Source organism: Ceraceosorus guamensis (assembly GCF_003144195.1).
Source record: "Ceraceosorus guamensis strain MCA 4658 unplaced genomic scaffold IE81scaffold_22, whole genome shotgun sequence".
NCBI lineage: Eukaryota > Fungi > Basidiomycota > Exobasidiomycetes > Ceraceosorales > Ceraceosoraceae > Ceraceosorus > Ceraceosorus guamensis.
In genome coordinates this window covers 287,644-308,557 of record NW_020290017.1, presented here as the reverse complement: position 1 = coordinate 308,557, position 20,914 = coordinate 287,644, and the positions used below count along the sequence as shown (strand labels likewise).

The window sequence follows — 20,914 nt, the reverse complement described above, 5'->3', positions numbered from 1 at the left end:
ACTGATCACAACAAGGATCACTACGGTCAAAATGTAGGAATAGAAACGATAGCAGTGCCGCCGGAGTTGTATTGCGATGTCAGGGGCAAGATGAGACGGCGATGACGAGGACAGGGGAAGGTATAATAATGCTGAGGATAGTACAGATGATAGTTGCACCGGGCTTGAGAACTATGAGAAGGATTTGAGACGGAGACTTGAGACGCAGCCCGAGGATTGGGCTGGAACGAGGCCATGAACTTGAGCGCGGCCAGCTGGGCCGCGAAGGGGGATCGGAACGGGGCGGGTGCGGAGACCTTCTCGAGAATGAGAGCGGAGAAGAGATCGCGAGCGGGGATGGTGGGGACTAGGACGCGGACCAAAGAAAGGTCGACAAGAACGGTGACGAAGACGAGTGCAGAGACTTGCACAACTACGAATGATTCGAAAGAGCATAGAGGTGCTCGCACGCGGGCGATCGTGTCGCGCGAGGAGGGAGCGTCCATGTCCAATAGCTTCGTGGACCGTCACCTCTACGTCGAGATCCATCATCAACAGGCTAGATGCGTCTCGAAGCGCGCCTGGCAGCTCATCTTTGAGTGCCACGCACATGAAGCGAAGTGCGCATGCAAGGTCTTGACCACGCGCCAGTGGCGAAGGTCAGATCTGATCATCTTGGCGGCCGAGGAGACGCGCCTCTTGCCGCCGAGTGAAGGCTTGAGCCTACGAGCACGCTTGGACGGACCAGCGAGCACGTCGTCGCTCATTCTCTTCGAGGTTTTGGCAGGCGTCATGTCCATGTCGACGTCGACCGTTTCCAGCATCACGCAGTCAGGACAATCGACGTCCATGATGCTGTCGACCGCTTCGAAAGCCGTGGGCTCGTCCACTTCCATCGAGTCTTCCTGAGCGTTGTCCAGTGAGGATGCGTCCTGCAAGGTCGAACGCTCAAGCATGAGCACGACATCTTCGAGATCGTCGCGGGAGGTTGGCGAAGCAGGCGACTCCGAGTCAATCGACATACGTTCGAGCAGCATGACGAGATCGTCGTTTGCTGTTGGCTCAGTAGAGGCCAGAGAACCAATCGCGTGGGAAGCATCCTCAACGGCACCCACCAGGTCGGCCGCGTCAGTGAGCAGCGACTCGGAGTCAATCGACATACGCTCGAACAGCATGACAAGGTCGTTGAGATCCTCTGCGATGGGCGACTCGGACACAAGGAGAGCACCGGACGCAGGCGGGGAGTTCAGGAGCTCGATCGACGTCTCGTCGGTCGCGGCCGATTCCGAAGTGTCATCGGTCGCAGTCGATTCCAAAACGTCGTCGAAGGAGCTGTCCGGATCGGCATCGTCAGATCCTTCCTGCTCCTCAATGCTGACGTTGTTAGAGCCATCCTGCTCCTCATTGCTAACGTCGTCAGATACTTCCTTCTCCTCATTGCTAACGTCCTGATCAACGGAAGGAGAAGGCAGATCCTCGGTTTGCAAGCTGCTAGAACACATGACCCTTTCAGCATCCTTGGTGCTGACCTCGTTACCTCCGACGGAAACAGAGTTCGTTTCGCTCGGTGGGAGAGCATCGTGACAATGATCGAGCTTGGCTGGCCCATCGACTGGAGGAGTTGCAGGGGTCGCAAGAGGAAGCGGCGACGATTTGCAAAGCTCGGGTCTCTCAACGTGACGGAAACCGCCACAGACGAAGCCGGCGGGAGGACGAGGGAGGCTGTGCTCGGGAGTGCGAGGGCGGGAGAGGCTGTAGTCGCGAATCGGCGCACGAAGGTTCCAGTCGGTCGGGAAGGCAGGAAGGACTGGGCGCGGACGCGGACGCGGACGCGAAGCAGAAGGTTTTCTCGACTTCGAAGCGGATGCCGACGCAAGAGGAGGGGAAGCAGGCACATTGACGAATTTGTTAAGAACCGAGGCGCGGGGAGTCTCGTCGTCCTCGTTCTCGCTGTCGGAGTCAACACCGGCAAGGGCGCCAGGTGTCGAAGTAGAACCGGTGGCAGGAACGTTGGAGACGAGAGGGCCAACAGTCCAAGGTCCGAGAGAACGGAAGGCGCGACCAAGATCAGAAGCGCGTGACTAAGGAGTGGATGGATGCGATGGATGGATGCGATGGATGGATGGGTGGATGGGTGGATACGAAGGTGAGCTATACGAATCTGTGGAGCATAGAGCCGCGTGGATCGTACTCACCTCAGAGAAAGGTCCAAACAACAACCCAAGACCACGAACACCTCGAGGAAGAGATTCCGAGACAGGAGCTTGCACCGAAGTCACCGATTCAGACGATCCAGTACCAGAGAGACCAGGAGCGAGATCGGAAGTGCCGGTGACCGCGTCGAGACCATCGGGACCAGGAGCGCTGAGAACGCGAGGAGCCGAGAGGGATGCATCCAGGTGAAGGACTTGGAGGCGAGAACCAGAGGCGGAGGTACGAAGCGATGCGAGATACGAGGGCATGTATACATGGCCATCGCTCTTGCCATCACGAGCCGAGGCATCCGCAGAAGAAACCGAGGTGCGAGTTGGAGGGCGAGTCGTAGGGCGAGAGGCGGAACTAGCACGAGCCGAAGAAGCGAGACCAGGACCGAAGACACCACCGACCGAACCACTTCGAGTCGGAGCCGCATCGCGAGACTTAAGACCAGAGGCTGGCAGAACACCGCGAGCAGTGCGACCAGAAAAGGAGCTTTTGATGTTGAAGTTGACTTTCGGTTTGCTCGAAATGGCCGCAGCAAGAACCGGGGTCGTGCTCGAAGGGGCAGCAACAACCGTGGTCGTGCTCGAAGGGGCAGCAACAACCGGGGTCGTGCTCGAATGGGCAGCAACGACCGAAGCGTCGATAGCGGTCGTGCTCGAAGGGACCGAAGCAGCGACCGAGTTGACGAAAGCGTACACGACGAAGCCTCCGAAGAGGATCGCCATGACCGCGGGAGAGACAGGCTCAAGAGCCAGAAGGAGTGCCAGGACGGCGAGGAGGACGACAACGAAGGAGACCATCGTGTCGAGCTGGTTTGTCGAAAGTTTTGAAATGCTAAGTGAAGACTTTGCGCGCGAAAACTTGTAACTAACCATGAGGAAGAGAAGGAAGAGCAAAGCGCTCAGAGGTTGCAAGTTTTGCAAGTTTCGCTGGAGCGCAAATCCATCCGCCAAACCATCCATCCGTGCGCTCGGTGCGCTGAGGCCATAGAGTCGCGCGAACGCTTGCCAGCTCTCAGCCCAAACTCGCTGCAATGCACGCTCCTTTGCGAGAATAGCAGGCCCTGACTGACCGTTGGCATGCTCCGAGGCCACGACTTTTCAGTCCGAACGGTTGATGAGGCGAATGACCAGTGAGCGACGAGGTCGAGCGGCGCCGCGTGATAGATGATAGCAGGCCTTGGTAGAACCAGGAGGCGGTGTGCAGGGCCACAGAGGCGGGCCCAACGGTCGAATAGACTTGAGGTGTAAGGCGAGCATTTGAAATGTCGTCCTCGAATAGAAGACGCGCGGGCGAGAAGGTGCTCGCGGAGGTGGAGTGATAACAGCAGGCGGAAAGTCAGTGTACGCGGAGGTGCACGTGCATCAGCTACTCGTGCTCGATGCAGTCCGACCGTTGAAGGCGCATTCGTGACATCGTGCTGTCCCGCCGGGATGTCGCGCCTCAACTTATGTTGGAGTATTCGACCGAATGCTTGGGTGAAATTCTTGATTGTCGAAATCTGGGCAGGAGAACGGTGCACGTGAGCAGCCTTGATCCACAGTCAAGAGTGGCGCGAACGTTTTGAAGTATCGCACGCGGCGAGGCGGCAGTCTCGAGTGTAGTAGTGCGGCGCGGTGCGGTGCTGCTCGTGTGACTTGCGCGGCGTGTAAACCTCCTCAGGCGCACGACAGGGCTGCACGACGCCGGGTTGGCCGCCGGCCTGTAGGATGCATGCCAGTCAAGCCTATCGCTGGGCATTCTGAGTCCGATCTTTGACTGAATCTTGCAACAACCGAGCCCTCTCCGGGCCTGCGTCGACGTTCTCCAACACTTGAGAGACCTGAGTTGGTCAGGTGATGCAAGACGGGATTGTATGGAGAGTAGCGGCGCGCCTCAACGTTGACGGACTTTGCGGCGAGGGTTGCTGAAGTCTTCTTGATGCGCTGGAGCTGTACATGCACACGCGTGAGTACGTACGCAGGCGCTAGGTTCTTCTTGAATGGTGACTGATCGTAAGTTTGCACATTGCCGATTAGCAGGCAAGATTGTTGGCGAGTTCTAAGGCTGTGATGGACTTTTGGCGATCTTGAAGGCAATGCTAGGTTCAGAATGTGGCTAGGTTGCGGAATGCTGGCGTAGCTGAGTGGGTGTTGCATTGCTGTGCAGTCATCTGTGCTTGCGGAGTCTAGCAACTCGGGCAAATGCTAGTCAATGGTGGCTAACAATCTTCTCTCCTAATAGACTCAGCGACCGGCTGTCTTGTGTTGGGACAGGAAGAGCTCCCGATGAAAAGGTGGGAAAGCGCTGCAGAGATGGCTGAACATCGGAGCTTCAGGGCGAGGAAGCGTTGGTGGCACCCATTGGGCTTTGGAGATGTCGAGGACGCCACTCAAAAGCGTCGCTATCTGGCGAAAGCTCGGTGAATGAGGCTGTGGACATCTGGATCTTCAGCTCGACCGGTAAGCGCTTAGCACATGGGCTGTCAATCGGCCAACACCTTGCAGTCCTGCCGATGGTGGTGCACAGCAGCCCACATTTGCTGCTACGGGCCCCGTGGACCGATATGCATACCCGACCTGTGCAGAGAAGAGGAGTGTTAAGGGAGCCGGAAGTCTCTCAGCGATTGCTCTGCTGCTACTCATCACTACATGGCGCTGAAGAAGCGAAGACTACTCACCTTTGCGAGCAGCAAGCCTGCGATGGAGCCAGGTGCAGTGACGAGCCCCGTAGTGAGTGACGCGGACTAGCCAGACGCCAAAGGAGTTGAAGAGCAAGATGCTTCAAGGTGGCCTAAGAGTGACCGAGGCTAGGGACACTGGAGAGGGACGATGAAGGGTAGCACCGATTTGACGAAGATAACGGGCTCAGCCCCAGAAAGCTCAACACGTTGCTGCCAGCGAAGCGTCGCAAAAAGGGACTCACCAACCAGACAGCACTGCATCAAGGTGGACCGGAATAGGCGAGCAGACCGCAAATGTCGTAAGTGAAGCACTGGGTGTTGATGCAGCGCATGCTGTAGACGCTGACGCTGACTACTTCACCATGCTGGATGGCGAAGAGTGTATGAAGAGTGTTGCTGGACAGCATCCGCCAGAAGCAGAGCGAGTGAGTTGGAGCGGTAAGCTGCGTGTTGGATGTCATGTGCTGCGTTTAGGGTGTCGAGATGAAAGAATCGTGAGAGCTGATAGATGCTACTGTCGATATAAGACAAGAGAGCGATGGTCCAGCATACATAAGGTGCGACATGCTACGCAACGACAGTGAAGCGGATGACGGAGGGCGAATGCTGTAGCCAGGAGACCGAGAAAGCATCGAATGGGATGAAGAGAATGAGTGACTTTGCAGGCTGTGCTCGCCGAAAGGAAGTACTGCTGTGCTGGATGTCTGGGTGAAGGAGACAGAGGTAAGGTGTGAGATGAGCGCAGCGCGCCGAGTGCTGCGAACAGACACCTAGCTAGCTTGAGGGCTGTACGTCTGAGCGAGTGGCCAGGATGATTATTCTATAGCATGACATGATTAGCTTGTGACATCGTGAATGACTCGATGTGGATGTGAGAGGCTCAGCAAGAGTTTGCAGCATACCTCGAGGACGCGGGGTCTCGGTATGCTGAGCGGGTGTATGGGCATCCATCCAGCGCTGTTAGCTTGCTGCGCTTTACATTTGATTCTGATTTGCAGGCTTTAATTGATGTTGCCTCAGAGCACCATTTTTTTGACGCTTGCAAGGTTTCACTGGTGGTCACGATTTTGGTTAGGTTCAGGCTATGTGCTAAATTTCAGTGTTGAGGAAAGGAGCAGGAGATGTTTACACGGGCTGCGAAAGCTCATCTCGCAGCTATATCCTGCCCGCTGCTGTTTTTGAGCAGCAGCTGCTGCGAAGCTTCAAAGCGAGCGCGCGGCGCCCTTGAGTGAGTATACGCGCGCGAACGCAGCCTCTCCGCGTGGCGGCGTTGATGAATCGCATCCGTGTCTCAGCGATGCATTCTTGATTCTTGATTTAAGCTCCATAATTGTCTTTAACAATTTTCATTTCCATTAATCGATAATGTCTACGCCTTGTCATGGCACATATCACAGCAAAGACAGCAAGCGCAGAGGTGTGAGCTAGGCAGAATGCAGAGGGGTGCCGCTTGCTGCTTGTCCGCGGCTGCAAACCTTGCGCGGGCGTTTTTGCCCTCGCAGCTCGATCAGGCAGGCACACGCGGATAGCGTCGCTGCTTGCGCGCATGGCCGAGTCGAGTCGTGATGAGTGGGGCGCCAAATTCAGACACGTGACCCGACGCTCGATCCTCCACAACGCCCGCATGAATTCACTGCGACCGCGGCTGCTGCATGCGGTAAGCAGCACGCAGAACGGCAAGCCGAGCTTCACGAACACCGGGCCTTTCCCTTATCTGGTTGCATCTCGAGCTCCTCATTCGCCTCTCGTTGATTCACACGTCTGGCAGAGGTCGACATCGTCTGATTCGCAAGCAGTATTGCCAAGTTGCGTTGAAGCACTCAAGACAGTCTTCAAAGAGTCGCATATCTCCATAGAGCGGTTCACGTGCAATACTAGCCGATCACGCAGCGCGAGCATCGGCGCCCTTTAGAACGGAGCTTCACGAAGGTGTAGACCCGTGATCGTCACAGCGTCCCCAGCACCCTTGATCCTGCACAGCACACGAACGGGTGAGCTGCAGCTTGCCACATCGCAATCATCATCGAGCGAAAGCATACAGCCGGCCCATCATGCCAGCGTACCGACTCTTGCCTCGCATTCAAGCATCGACGTTGGATGCATTCAGAAAGGACATCTACAGACCTCGGTTAGCGCTCTGCATCTTGATTCTCTTCCTCGCTTCTTCGCCAAGCTCTGGCCCAGCTAGCAATGATGGGGATCTGTCGCGAGATGCAGGGCTGAATGCTAAGCGTGAGTGTCCGCTGCTCGATCTCGCCAGCCATGGCTGCGTTGCTAGCACGTCCAAGCACCTACGCGCGCTGACCAGTGTGCTTTATCCGCTTCTTTTATAGCGCAAGCTGCAGTAGTCGCTCCACAACCAGCAATGGCATCGAGCAGCGTGCCGGAAATTCACGACCGAACGAGCGCAAGTGGACCCGCAAGTCTCCTGTCATCCATCTACTCCTCTCTCCCACTGCGCGCCATCCGTGGAGCCTCCAGTCGACCCCAGCCAGCGCACAGCGCAGCTACCAATTCGGCACAGAGGTTGCATACACAGAGCAAGCAGCAGCGCCTGAACGACGACACTGATGTTAGGGGCAACGATGGACCAGTTCGGTCTCTCACGAAGCATGTACGCTCAAAGAAGCATGCAGAGTCCAAGGAAGGTGCTAGACCGGGCGACAAGTCACTCCGGACCAAACTGGCCCACAGGAATACCTCGACGCGCACATCCTCTACGTCCAAGTCCAGTTCAGGACGCTCCACATTCAGAATACCGGTTCCCAGTCTTGAGATTCTGCTTCACGCTCAGGTATTGCCAGCTTTATTGCCTCTGCACCTTATCTGGGCACTCAGATTAGCTGGCATGTGTGTCGAGGATTCGATTGCGACTGTGAGTGGGAGAGTAGAGAGCACTGCCTCGAATGCAAATGACTGCATTACTCGAAGACTCGCACGCTGATGGCCTTCAATCGCCGCTTCGACACTGCAGGGCTCGTCTACCTTTTCGAGACGCTCCAGATTCTCATCCGCGGCTTTGGCAGCGATCGGCGTCAGTCTACTGCTCGTGGCCTCTCCATGGTTCAGCGGGCTGCTTGAGACATTGAGCGCACAATGGACTGGCTGGCCAGACGCAGAGGCCGCATCTCTGTTACCGCTGCGTATATTCGTCTGTTTGGAGGTGAGCATCTGTTAAGAGCACAGACTCCACTGTCGTCGCTGAGAACTTCGACCGCTCGCTTCTCAGGCTCTCGCAGCGCTTCTTTCGCTTGGTCTTCCTTTGCTCAAAGTTCCGCCGCCTCAGCTTTTGCCTTTCAACATTCCCCGCACTATTCATCTTCCTTCGCCATCGCATTCACCCGCGTTACTAGAATTCGTCCTACCGTTCTTGCCCCCTGGAATCATTGACATCTTGGCAGGCCGCAACACGACGAGGACCGGAAGACGAGGAAGGGGTCGCCCTGCTGGAGGCCGATATGTTGCCCAAGCTTCTTCGCCGCGCTTTGTGCAGCAGCCGCCACCAGTTGCTCTACCAACCATCCCTGCGGCATCGGGTGTCAGCACTGCTGTCGCCGCCGGCGCCTTGCCAGATCAGCCTGGTGCGTCGTCAACGCACAACCGATCGATGACCTCTGAATCGTCGAGCCCTAGGGCGTCGCAGGCAACGAGCGACACGACGGCCTCTCTTGGGCCCACAGCACGCTCGAAAGCATTGCGGCTTTCGCATCAAAAGGTGCTTGTGTCCACGGCATGGGTAGGAGATACATTCATCTCTCTCTGGGATCGATTCACCGGCGCTCTGATCTATGCCGTCCTGGTCCTATCCTTGCCCACGCTTTCGCCGGCCAGTCTAGCGCCTCTCTTAGCCCTTCTAGCTCTCCGATCCGAGCTCGGTAGACTCGTGGACGCGTGGTCCGGCGCTAGATCTGCTGCCGAGTGTTTGGAATTTGTGCGGAGGAGGTGGGGAGCCAGGAAATGTATGGCAAGGGCGAAAGCAGTCGTCGCCGCCGCTCAAACCTCTGCGCGGAACGCCGAGAACGCTGCGCAGAAGGCGGAACGCGAGTCTGCGCAACACGAAGAGCAGAAGACCAACAGGGAGACTATCAAGTCGCTTAGGGAACGAGCGACGAGGAAGAGAAATCAAGCTGCCAAAGAAACGGCAAAGTGGGCCTGGAGCAACAAGTCGGAGGAAGAGGTGCTAGATCAAACCTGCAGCGTCTGCTTTGAGTCTGTCCTGCCTACGTACGCATCCTCCTGCCTCAGCCATGGCAAGACAGAAGAGGGAGCCGATCCTACTCTGAATCATTCGCAGACACGCCTCGACTCGGAAGTGGACTTGGATGAGATCGCTTGCGTGCTAGATTGTGGGCATGCGCTGCATAGCGTCTGTCTCGTCAGACATCTCACAGCTCAGGCCAAGTGTCCAGCTTGTCACGCCAGTCTGAGTGCCTCCCCGCCCCACTCGAGCTCAAGTGGTCGATCAAGGGCACAGGCTCGCGTTCAGGTCCAGACACAAGTGCAGGGATAGGATTGAGCATGCCGAAGAGAGGGACGAAGCACTCCGTCATAGTACATTCTTGACAACGTCCGCGCTCTGTGCACATCGATGACCATCCCTCGTTCTAAACTTTTCGGCCCTGCATCACTTGCCGTTGCCTCCTCGAGCCTCTTTGCAATGCGTCATGCTTTCACCCGGTTCATGGTGGCATGTTTGCACCTAACTCTAATCAGGCGCGAATTGCGAACCTCTGCAGCCTGATGTCCTGACTTCTTCACGCATGACCAAGCATCCATCAAGATTGACATCATATCTGCATCGCATTGAGCAGTGATTGTAAAGCGCTACGCTCTCATCCTAGCCGGCACCCAACGTCTAATAGCGATCTCTCTGACAGAGTACAGATCGCCCGCTTTCAACCTCTGCACGAAGCGTTGTGGATCTCTGAGATCTTGCGGGTCAACGTCGCAGCGCCTGGGTACCGTGACGTAAGCTAGCACTAGCGTCTTGAGCACTTGAGTCTGAACCCGGTTCATCGTGCTGAACCACACCCAGGACTTCTCGCCGGATGTTGTATGCGGGATGAATGGAGTAGAAGGAGCAGAGGAACCGTCAAAAGTGGTAAACTCATCCGTTTTGATTCCTTGCGAGTCGGCCGAGTCCACGTAAGATGGGATGACGAGAATCGCAAATCTGTTGAGGGCGGCGACGGTGAAAAGCGAGACAAATCAGCTGCGCTGCTCTTCCATCCGTGTCTATGCCAGACTGCGCCAAGCGCAGCACATTGTTCTCTTCCGAACTTGTGACTCACTCGGCATGGCTGAAGACAGGTCCCTTCTTGTACAGCAAAAAGTCGACACAGAATTTGATTCCGCTCTTCACTACCCATCCCAAAGATCTGAAATGGTGATAAGCAACATACTGCACCAAGAAGGGGTTGTCCGGTCTTGCCCACAGGTGAGCCGTGTTCTCCAAATCTTGAATGCTTGGCATCTCAAGTTGCGCGAGCGGCAGGTGTACAGGCTTCAGAGTCGTGCTGCAGAGCAGGGCGTATAGATCAAAAATGGCAAGCGTGCCACCTCGCTCGTCCGACACTTCAATCACGTCGAGCATTCCTGCCAGAAAGAAGACCTCGTACACGTTCAATTGAAGGACCTCCATATCTTGCACTTCTATCCATTCTTCCTCTCCATGCTCCTCCACATGCTCGCCTGTGTGCAATGCTTGGCTTCCTTCGCCGTTGCTTGGTGCATCTCGCTGCTCTGACCGGTCTTCTTCGTCCTTGGGTCTCAAGTAGATAAGTCCAGGAATATGCTTCCCATACTCTTCTTCCGCTTCCAACTCATCTTGTGGACCCTCGACGTCTTCTCGATCCAGTTCCCTCTCAGCGATGCGTTCTAGCACCCTCTCATCTTCCGAATTGAGCTCGCCTCCTAGCGCCACGATGCCGTCTGGCAGCTGTGTGCCTGCTCGAACTGCCAAACGAGCACGGGCGATCTTGGCTGCTTTGCGCTCTCGTCGACGTTGAGCTGTCAATTCCTCCGGCGTGCTGACTACAGGATGAGCAGGCCCAGGAGGGGACGGCATTTGAGTAAAGCGACGCAAGATGCTCAGAGTCCGCGCGGAACACCGGGCCCTTTCTGAATACGCGACCAGAAGCACACTCTCACCAAATTTGCCGCGCGCTCGCTCCCTCTCTACCCTGACCTCTCCCACCTTTCGATCCCTCCAAGTAGGCTCGCTTCTGCTTAGCGTTCCCTTGCCAAAGAAGCCCCGCTCCCACAATTTCCTCGAAGCATACGTCTGAGCTTTTCTGCCTGTGATTATTCTCCCTTGGGAATCTCTGTGAGGTCTTGTTCTTGCGCTCGAGGGATCGGCCGCGCTCGAGTCCTGGAAAGAATGCAGGTCCAAGAGAGGCGCGATGGGCGCGGTGGGAGTGACGTGGATCCAGACTGACCGAGTGAGCGGGTCCCAAGTTCCTTTCACCTTGCTCGCTCCGCTCCTCTGCGGGTCCTCGGCAGTCGGTGGTTCATGCTGACTAGCTCGACCCTTGCCTTTATCGCTCTTCGCCCCAACCAAAGCCGCAATGTATTCCCACCATCCCTCACTCTCATGCGGTCTTGTGCGTCCTGCCCGCTTCCCATTCTCATCGTGCGGAGATACATGTACAGGCAAAGCTTGGGAGTAGACCTGATTCTTGAATGAGGACCGAGCTTTGCCTGATACGCCCGCACTAGGGTTGCCTGCTCCACCGGCGACTCTCGAAGGACCGCTGGTGCCGACTCCAGATGCGGAGGTGGAAGGAGCAGCAGCGCTTGGATGAGGCTTGCTCTGTCGATGACGACCGCGCGGCATCTTTGCACAGCGGGATTGGCAAGCGCGATCGGGCTGAACTTCAAGTGTAGCGCTGGTCAAATTCAAATTGTGGCCAAATGTGGCATCACGAAGAGGCACAAGGGAGGGATGTCGCTGTAGGAGGAGCGCATACATGCATGTCATGCCGTCGAGATGAACCTCAAAAATCAGAATGATTCTCTTTGGCGGGCAAAATCCTCTCGCGCGAGTGAGCGTGCAGCAGCTGCTTAGTCGTGATAATTTGGATTTCTGCAAATTCGTGAATTCACGTCCGTGCACGCTCCACGTCGAGTCACGCCATAGCATCTACAGTACACTACACTCTTGACTGCCCTCGGCTGCCTTGCTTCATATATGCACCCTTCCCCACTCACACTCGCACTCACACTCTTCATCTCAGTTGTCCGTGACCCAACGTCCTGAGCACCACGTCCTGTCGGAATCCTCCACTCGATTGGGTTCATCCTGCACGCCTCTGTCCAGGTGTAGATTCTCTCCACACCAAGCCAGCGCCTCACCTCGCAGCCAATCAAGATGCCTCTCCCCAACGCCCGGCTGTCCACCCTGTCCCTCCACACCGACGACCTACCTCACTCTACCCATCCAAACCACAGCGTAGCTCCTCCACTCACCAGCAGCTCGACCTACCGCACGCCTCATCCTCAGTCCGCCTTGGCCAATGCAGAGCAAGACTTTGAAGAGGGAAAAGCCGATCTTCAAGATCCTCCGCTCCACATTTACTCGAGGTACACGGATGAGACCAGGACTAGAGTGGAGAAGGTGCTCAGTGCGATCACGGTGAGTCTCGACCGCCTGCGCTTCATATCATCACCGACCATGTGGTACCTCGCTCATGCTCGCTTTGTCGTGCTGCTCTCGTCTTGCAGAATGGCAACGCGCTGACTTACGCGTCCGGGTGAGTGTGTCACAACTCAATGAATAGCGTTCTGCTTCCCTTTTGAGGCTTTATGCTCACGAAATGCGCACGCTTCCGTTCGATAGTCTCTCAGCTGCCTACGCATCAGTCCTCCATTATGCTCCTCGCGTAATTGCCCGTCGAGGTGGCTACTTTGGCGTGCACGTCTCTACGGAAGTCTACCTGCGCTCCCACGATGTCAAGATTATAGACTTGGACGATGTTTATCCTCAAGCTGAAAGGAGCAAGGACGAGAAGAGGCCTTGGAGTGGTGGGCTGCTCGTCTGGGTTGAGAGCCCGCTCAACCCAACTGGAGAGAGTCGGGATCTGAAACACTATGCTGATAAGGTGAGCCTTGTGTGCCCATGGCGAGGTGCATGTAAGGGCTCGCAATGCTCGAGGCGACGTATGCTAAATGTTTGCTGTCATTTGCGCTGGGCAGACTCATGCTGCTGGAGGACACATGATTGTAGACTCCACTTTTGGACCTCCTGGGCTGCAGGATCCGTTCAAGCAAGGTGCAGACATGGTCCTTCATTCGGGTGAGCGCGCTTCGTGTTGATTCTTGCCCGGGGCAGTTGCTGGACGCTGATATGTGATGCCTCTGATCAGCGACCAAGTACCTTGGAGGTCATAGTGACGTGTTGGCGGGTGTGCTCAGCGTGAAGAGCAAACAAGAGTGGCTGGCGGTGAGGAAACTTCTCGAGCAGCCCGTCTATGAACTTCTTCTGATAGAGCATCCCCCTCTTTTCTCACACCTCGCCCTTCAGCTCTGGCACGACCGCACATATGTTGGCGTACCGCCCGGCTCTCTGGAGAGCTGGCTGCTACTTCGTTCCCTTCGCACGCTCAAAGTTCGCGTTGCTCAACAATCTTCGACCGCTACCGAGCTCGTGCGGTACCTCACAACCCTCGTATCGCCTTCTCACAACGCTTCTCACGTCATCCTCTCGTCCAGCGCCGAGGCTGCACAAACCTCCGAAGGCTTGCAAGCGGACAAGGAGATCAGGGAGAGCGGCATTGTGAGGCGCGTTTGGCATGGATCGCTGCAGCCTAGACAAGACAAGGATGAGCTCGGAAGGAAGGTGGAAGGTGGACAGAACTTTGACCCGAAAGAGCAAATGAGCGGAGGCTGGAATCCTTGCTTCAGCATCCGGGTACGTTCACTCGCATCATTGCATACTATTGACTCGCTAAAGCGAGAGCTGACAAGACGTCACCGCATTCGTGATTCGGACTTGCGGTCACTTCGATTTGTAGCTCTCGGAAGAAAAGTACGCACGCTACTTGCCGCACGCCACTCAATACTTCATCGTGAGTGCGCCTTCGAGCGTAGTACCGTAGTACGGCGGCGCTGTGGAGCCGGACCAGCTCACACTTCAATTCGTGACCCGTACCTAGCCCGCCACTTCGCTAGGAGGTGTCGAGTCTTTGATGGAGTGGCGCAAAGCTGCCGAATCCACGGAAGAGGTGCGTTTGTCCTGCTCGCGTCTGAATCTTTGACGCCTCTTCGTCTGCAACGCTGAGCGCTCCATCATTCCCCTTTCTTTGGTTCTGTTCCTCTCGGCTCCTATCCACCTCAGCCGGGTCTTGTTCGCATCTCGGTAGGACTGGAAGATATCAATGATCTCATCGAGGACGTCAGAGACTCTTTGCTCGCTCTGTCGCGCGGAGAGAGGTTGGGAGATGCCAAGAAAGAAGCCAGGGCAGATGTTGGTGAGCTCAGCATGGCTGTGAGAGACCCTTGAGGTGGAGATTCGCCAGGGAAAACATCGAAGATTTGGTCGTAGATTGGTCTGGGAGGGCATCTCTGGCTACCGGAACCAGCACGTCGCAGCATGGTCACGCATTCGGACCTCCGACACTCCTCGAATAGATCGTCTCTCACTTCCCTAGATCGCGATGACATGTCTGCATCGGACTGACTCGGCCGGAGCGGGGCGTCAGGCCGGGTAGTCAGCTCGAGCGGTATGGTCAGTCCTGATGTCACTTGGCGTAGACCATCGAGATTAGTGACGCGCAATGCACTAAACATGGGCAATGAATACAGGGTAAGACGAAGGTTGAGGTGGGGAAAGGTGGAGGGGCCTCCAAAATTGCCGACTAGCTGCGCGCTCATTCTTGGTCTGTCAGACTGGGCAACTTGGAGCCCTCATGAGAATCTGCTGCAGCATCGTCCGCTTTTTGCTCTTGCGTCGTGAAGGTCTCTGCCGGCATCCTTGCCTCTTCGACTGAAGAGGGTCGCGTCGAATGCTGTCCATCGCCACTCAGACTGTCTGCCCTTGGTTCCTCCTTGTTGCTCGTGATGGGAGGTGTGATGTACCCAGTCCCAGTACCGCTCGACTTGACGTAGCTTCTAGGTGTATTCGTTCGACTTGCTGCAGTACTACTCGCGGCGAGCGGACTAGAGGTGATGGATGATGTGTCGGACGAAGCGGCAGCAGCGGCTCGTGCCGCATCTCTCCTCGCGGCTGGCGAGCTAGGGTGCATATTCAACAGAGAGGCTCTGCCGCCTGGTGCGCCTCCAACAACCGACGCGGAAGTGCTATGGGCGCTTGGGCTCGCAAAAGAAGCTGAAGCGGGTCGTGAGCTGGAGCCGATGGGTATCACACTGCCCCCCACTAGTGAAGAGCCAACAGCCGAAGAGTTCCTGCGCGACGCATCAATTCCTTGAGGCGACGAAGAGCTAGGCGTCGAAGAGCCTGAAGTGGACTCGGCTAGATTGGAAGCTATCCGACGAGCCATGGGTCCTGATCTGAGAGTGGGTGCTGCAGCCAGCTCGGCAACCGAGTCTCTTTTGCTCGACGAAGACCTCAAAGAAGTCGCCGAGTCTCTCGCGGTCGAGTCTCTTGATACCTCCGCCAAGGCCGCGGCGCTCGTGGGCGGATACGTCGATCCTGAAGAGGGTGCGGCGCCGCTTCGCGGGACTTCCGACTTGTTTGCGGTGGGAGCAGGCCCGTCAGAGGGAGACGCCGCACTCCAAGCTTTTTGTCTAGATGAGAGAAATGATCCAAATGATCCCCATGCCGCCCGTACAGTCTCGCCTGCCGAAGCTGCAGCTGCTGCAGCCTGGGCCTGAATCTCTTGAGATCGAGGACTGGTCGGGGGTGCACTTGCCGCTGCAGTAGACGTCGTCTCACCAGACTTGGACCAGTCGACGCTCTGATGCTTGCCGTCGTCGGTGCGTGCGGTCTCAGCGCTGGTCCGAGAAGTGGAGGTGGCGCTCGGGCTACCAGCGGCTTTTGCGGCAGCAGCCGCTTCTGCCTTGGCCATTTGCTCTCTCCTGAATTTGGCCAGGTCGTTTCCGAACTTGTTTGCGATTCTCCATGCAGTAGCGCCCCCTGACTGCAAAGCATTGCCTATCGCTTCCCTCGTAGGAGCCAACTGTTCCTCCAAATGTAGATCGTGCAGACCAGCTTGCACCCTCAGGCCGACATCTTCCAATGCCGATACTTTGCCTTCGCATGGATGTTTGTGCTCGAACAGGTCAAATATCATTGGATCGGTGGCTGCATCCCACAGTGCATATGCGCTAGTCTGCTTGAATCCACTGATGAAGTCTGTTCCGAAGGAAGCTACGACCGCAGCATCCGGAGCTGAAATGGAGACACCTTGCTTCTCGCCCTTGACAAGAAAGTCGGTGTATTTGACTGTGGATAACATCGAACAGATGTAGTCCTCGAATTTAGCTCGGAGGTAGTCGTCGCTGCCGACGTACTGCATCGTGATAGGCCTGCTGGGGTCTGCTGGATTCCAGCTCTCCGTCACGACATGCACGAGCTCGTCCATCCATTTCCTGTCGGCGGCGGTGAGATTGACAATCTGTTGCAACTTTGGATCCAAGAACTCCAGATTAGACTGCTCCAGGTCGACAATGACATCAATTCTGCACTCTTTCTGCTGGCGGAAGATGCTGTTGGTGGTGCCCACCAAAAAGCTGCTCGCTTTGCTGGCCATGTCCAGTTGCTGCAGCGGCAGATAAGGTTGAAAGAATGCGCCCGATCCGAAGAGCGTAAGCGGCAGGCCCATGAATCTCAGCAAGCTTTTGCGGTCAGAGGTTCGCAAACTTTCCGCTTTGGGACGCGGCCCGCTGTGAGTTCTCATGTCCGGTGAGCCTGCATCGTCGAGCGCGAGAAGAAGGCCAGGCACCATTGAGACGAGAGAGTATTGATAGGTGCATAGCCTCTCGACCGGATATCCAAAGAACATGACTTTGCGCTGCAAGAGGAGCAGCTTGAGCAACATCAAAGTCTTGAAGCGCCACTTGAAGACCAGCTCTCTCAGTGATGTGCCCATGTACATCACCGCCTCCTTCTCCACCTCTGCTGCGTGATCCAATGCGGCTTGGGCGGGATCCGGTGTGACTGTACCGCTAGCTGGAACACTGTCCGCAGTAGAATGCCCATCGACGGACCCACTCGGTCGTCTTCTATTCATTGGTGCTCCTCTGGCTACGCTCAGACCGCTCTCGAGCGTGGCGTGAAAGTCTACCAGGATGTGCGTGTCTTGCAGATCGCCTTGGGCAAAGAAGGCGCGCGTCACCACTCCGAGCTTTTCCCTTATAGGGCCGAACACGGGCTGAGTAAATCGCACACGTCAGCACCGTGCAAGCAACATTTGGCAAGACGACGTCGCCCTCTGCGCACATGCGCTATCGGGATCCATGCTCACCTCTCGCGCCAAGACCACGACCGCCTTTTGAACCGTTCCGCGTGTCACTTCTTTCCCTTTCACAGCTAGCTTATCGCTGGCTATTTGCCTATTGCAAGAAATGCCGAATATGGTGCTTTCTGGTAAGATGCGCCGAGACAGAAGATGGAAGTAGCAGAAATCCTCGTCTGACTGTGTGGAGATAGAGGAAGGTATTGCAGAGCCGACGATAAGCATTGATGCCATGATTGCTGCACAGATCGCATGACTGATCATCATGACTCACCAAGTGCGAGCCATCCGGAAGAGCGAGGAAGGGTAGCGAGTTGGAAATGTCTTCGTCTTGCGCAATCTCGGGCGGATGCGCATACTCGATCTGCGGACCAACCAGATGATTCTGCAAAGGAGGGCTACAAATGTGAGCGGATCACAAGGCTTTGGCGATGCTCACAGAGATCAGAAAAGCCCAGCACAAGACATCTGAGCTGGCTGTATGCTCGCGCGCAACACCACTCACGAAGTCGACCACTGCGATACCTAGCACGACTGGTAAAGATGCACTCCCCTCCGAGTCGGCTCCAATTGCGGCATGCACTGCTTCTGGCAGAGTGAGCTTCGTCTCTGCGGTAGGGGACAGCTGCACAGCCCTCGCCGTTGTAGGAGTAGCCGGTCTGAGCGTCTGCATCGAAGTCGAAGCTGTTGGTGTCTGTTCCACTTCCTCTGCCGTATCTGTTACAGCGCTTTCGATCACCTGCGACCTTTCCCCTCCCCAGATCTCAGCGCTGGATCTGCCCTCTCCGATACCCAAAGCATCGTCCGCGGGATACGCTGCCATCGTAGCGGAGAGGAAGCGGCGAAGGAGCGGCAAGGCAGAGGAGACGAGGCGCGTCTCCGCACTGATTTCTGCTCGGGTACTCTGCAGAGCCCCGCGTATCGCCTTGCTGAGGTGTCCGCGACGCTTCAAATATAGACCGATAAACGTGTTGATTGTCTGTCGATTCGTGCCGCAGAGAAAGGGAGCGCTGTGCTTGTGGAGAAGACAGCGCACTTCTCGAATGTAGCTGTTCGCGTCTGAACTCGACGGTGCCTTCCTTGAGCAAAGGACCGGACCTTCTTCGCATGATGCTGTGCGCTGTGCTCTCTGTTGCCGTGCCAAAGGCGTGAGTTGCTCCACCTCCGCGAAAGCGGCGGCGGCGATGCTGCTGTTACGCTAAACGCGATCGCGCGTGCGTTTGTGCTGGCCCGCGGCGGATCGCATCACGTGCCTGGTTGTGCCTGCCTTGGATCCCTATTCGTTCCACGTGATACAAGATCCGTGATGTTTGACCCAATTAAGTTTAATAAGACGTTCTGGCCACCAATTAACAGATGGACTTGTACTCACGACTAAAACAGAATTCTTGGACAATTGAACACCAATCTCCGCCCGACTTGCAGAACGATGCGAGATTGCCAGGGGCGTGTACATTGCGCTAACAATGTGAATCATGAATGACACCTTCTGTAAGCAATCATGGATTAAGACTTATTAATCACGAGAACGATAATTCTGATTGTAAAGAAGTCGTCTGAATCAGAGTTTGGCTCTGCAAGCCCCACAAGTAAGAGCTTGGCATCGAACATGAACGCAGGCGCGCTGTCTGTGCACATGAAGCGCTGCGAGGACGCTCATTAACACTCGCTGCAGAAGAGATGCTTGACGCGAGCGCCAAGCCATCTCTCCTTCTCCAAGGCATGCGATTCTCAAAGGTTCGTGCAAGAGTGCGTTCCGTGGATGCACATGGCCCCTGAAATCAAGACCCGCGACCCTACTACTGTTCCCTGTCTTCCAATCGTACAACCCTTTATTCCAAGAGCTCGACGTAGGCGCTAGACTTGGGAGAGATTGATCCGGCTGCTCTGTCTCCTGGTCCGGAGGTGCGCCCGCCGGCCACGAATCACGGCGCCGGATGATCGGCGGTTGCCCTGACTGCTGCTGGGCATTGTGGTCGTTGCACCGTCAATCTCGATTTTTGATTCATGTGACTCACGACTTCGTTTCAGATGCGTTGATCATTGACGTGTCTGTCGCAGATCCGCGATCTGAGGTAGGACGTGCGTCGACTCCACGCTGCGAAACCCAAGCGCATCAATGGCGTGTACACTGCTCAAGCGCCTTGTAAAGAAAGCGCAGCGAGAAGCGGCGGGCGGTTGGGCGCCCGTCATTGGCGCGCGCGCATGGAAGCACTGCAGCCCGGTGCCGCGAGGCGCGTTTGGCGCGACGTGACTTAAATTGAGGAGCGATGCAGAGACAGGTCCGGTACCTCCCCTGAGTTAAGCTGCAAGCATCCGCCGTGCGTCGCGGCGCGCGTGCTGGATGGTAGCAGCTCGTGCTCGCACAGCCTGACGCGCACATGAGGTATGAATTGCTGTGCACACTCACTTTTGTCTGCACAGCCCGACATGCTCGTGGAACAGCACAGCGCAAGTGTGCTCTTTGCCCGTGCTGACTGGGCAGCGCACAGATTCCGGCGAGCTGCACGCGCAACGTTAGATCCGATGCGAGCTCGCCGCGACACACAAGCTGATGTCGTCCAAAGATATGCGGCAACAGCGCGCGACGCCGTGCAGAACTGCTTGACGTCTCACCGCCCTCCTACGTATTGAGCGTGATTGATCAGAACTGCCTGGCTGGAGCAGTAGGTATAGGCATCGGCTGCATATGCGCTTCCAGCCGTCAAGGTTTCAGCCGCGCCAGAAGTCACGTAGACAGATGTGACGCATGTTCATGTCTCGCTGTCCTGGTGTTGATGCATCACGGCGCTCTGTCATGTCTCGGTCGGAGTGACTCGTGAATGGTGTAGCCCTTGCGCTGCCGCGAGTGTGCAGGAGTACTACTCAGACTGCTTCACCTGCGTCATGAGTGCGCGGGCGTGTAAAGCCAAGCGGCGAGGGTGATGCGTGCATGCCATGCTGCCTGCCTGCATGCATGCATGCAGCATAATATATGCTGTGCAGCGACTCTCCACGGGCGGGCGCGCCGTCAGCTATACCACTGGATGGTGACTGCATGCTGTAGCAGCAAGACGGACGAGCTACAATCGTGAATTTAAGCTAGCCCGCCCAGCTTCCCAGCACCTGCTACGGAGGCTTCACATGCATTCGGTCGAACAGGGGCTATACACTCCTCGCCTCGTTGCTGTGAAGCCCCTCCATTCATTCCTCTCCATCTCCTTGTATCCCAGTCCTTCGTCTTTCTTCATTCCCTACGCCTCCTCGGTGAAATCGCAAGGCCGCAGTAGTGCACGCGATCCTTTCGACCGTCATCGTCGCTGTGCTCGGGAACAGCGCGCCTTCGCGCATCCGCCAGCAGCTTCGCATACAACCAGCACGCACTGATCTTGGATGCGCCCTGACCCGACGTGCGCATTCACATTCACGCCTTGAACTTGGTCTGATTCTCGCGCCATTTGCTGCCCGCACATTTCCGATTCGCAGCGCAAGGAGCTCTACGATTGTTCACATTTGCCGTTGATCGCATTGCTCGGCTTTTGGAGCATCCAGGCTTTTCATATCGCTTCCACGTTCGCGCACGAATCGCTCTACACTCGAGCACGAAACGCGCAGCAGCCTACCCTCCTGGCATCGACCTCGATCAAGCTGCGCGCTTCGCAGACATCGCTACGCAACA

General features: G+C 56.3%; 5 protein-coding genes across 5 annotated transcripts; 2 read left to right on the top strand and 3 right to left on the bottom strand.

Annotated features, from left to right (window-relative positions):
- Positions 1–359: 359 nt before the first annotated feature.
- Positions 360–3,491, bottom strand: IE81DRAFT_100752 (hypothetical protein). Its single transcript, XM_025510005.1, has 2 exons — positions 2,175–3,491; positions 360–2,060 (listed from the first exon to the last, which is right to left on the bottom strand). Exons 1-2 carry the CDS (start codon positions 3,141–3,143, stop codon positions 531–533), a joined length of 2,499 nt encoding a protein of 832 aa, XP_025370391.1. The 5' UTR covers positions 3,144–3,491; the 3' UTR covers positions 360–530.
- A 3,057-nt stretch (positions 3,492–6,548) lies between these two features.
- On the top strand, positions 6,549–9,510 carry IE81DRAFT_100713 (hypothetical protein). The gene is made up of 4 exons (XM_025510004.1): positions 6,549–7,075; positions 7,177–7,718; positions 7,818–8,006; positions 8,073–9,510. Exons 1-4 carry the CDS (start codon positions 6,895–6,897, stop codon positions 9,351–9,353), a joined length of 2,193 nt encoding a protein of 730 aa, XP_025370390.1. The 5' UTR covers positions 6,549–6,894; the 3' UTR covers positions 9,354–9,510.
- Positions 9,511–9,582: 72 nt separating this feature from the next.
- Positions 9,583–11,787, bottom strand: IE81DRAFT_322728 (hypothetical protein). The gene is made up of 3 exons (XM_025513731.1): positions 10,994–11,787; positions 10,135–10,876; positions 9,583–10,016 (listed from the first exon to the last, which is right to left on the bottom strand). Exons 1-3 carry the CDS (start codon positions 11,676–11,678, stop codon positions 9,668–9,670), a joined length of 1,776 nt encoding a protein of 591 aa, XP_025370389.1. The 5' UTR covers positions 11,679–11,787; the 3' UTR covers positions 9,583–9,667.
- Positions 11,788–11,987: 200 nt separating this feature from the next.
- On the top strand, positions 11,988–14,592 carry IE81DRAFT_322727 (cystathionine gamma-synthase). The gene is made up of 9 exons (XM_025513730.1): positions 11,988–12,476; positions 12,566–12,594; positions 12,681–12,942; positions 13,037–13,136; positions 13,207–13,283; positions 13,365–13,751; positions 13,855–13,908; positions 13,996–14,064; positions 14,178–14,592. Exons 1-9 carry the CDS (start codon positions 12,213–12,215, stop codon positions 14,340–14,342), a joined length of 1,407 nt encoding a protein of 468 aa, XP_025370388.1. The 5' UTR covers positions 11,988–12,212; the 3' UTR covers positions 14,343–14,592.
- A 117-nt stretch (positions 14,593–14,709) lies between these two features.
- Positions 14,710–18,079, bottom strand: IE81DRAFT_346821 (hypothetical protein; the record flags this gene model as incomplete). The annotated part of the gene is made up of 4 exons (XM_025516082.1): positions 14,710–17,172; positions 17,266–17,436; positions 17,531–17,641; positions 17,762–18,079. The coding sequence occupies 4 exons, from the start codon at positions 18,077–18,079 to the stop codon at positions 14,710–14,712; spliced, it is 3,063 nt and encodes a 1,020-aa protein (XP_025370387.1).
- Positions 18,080–20,914: the final 2,835 nt, after the last annotated feature.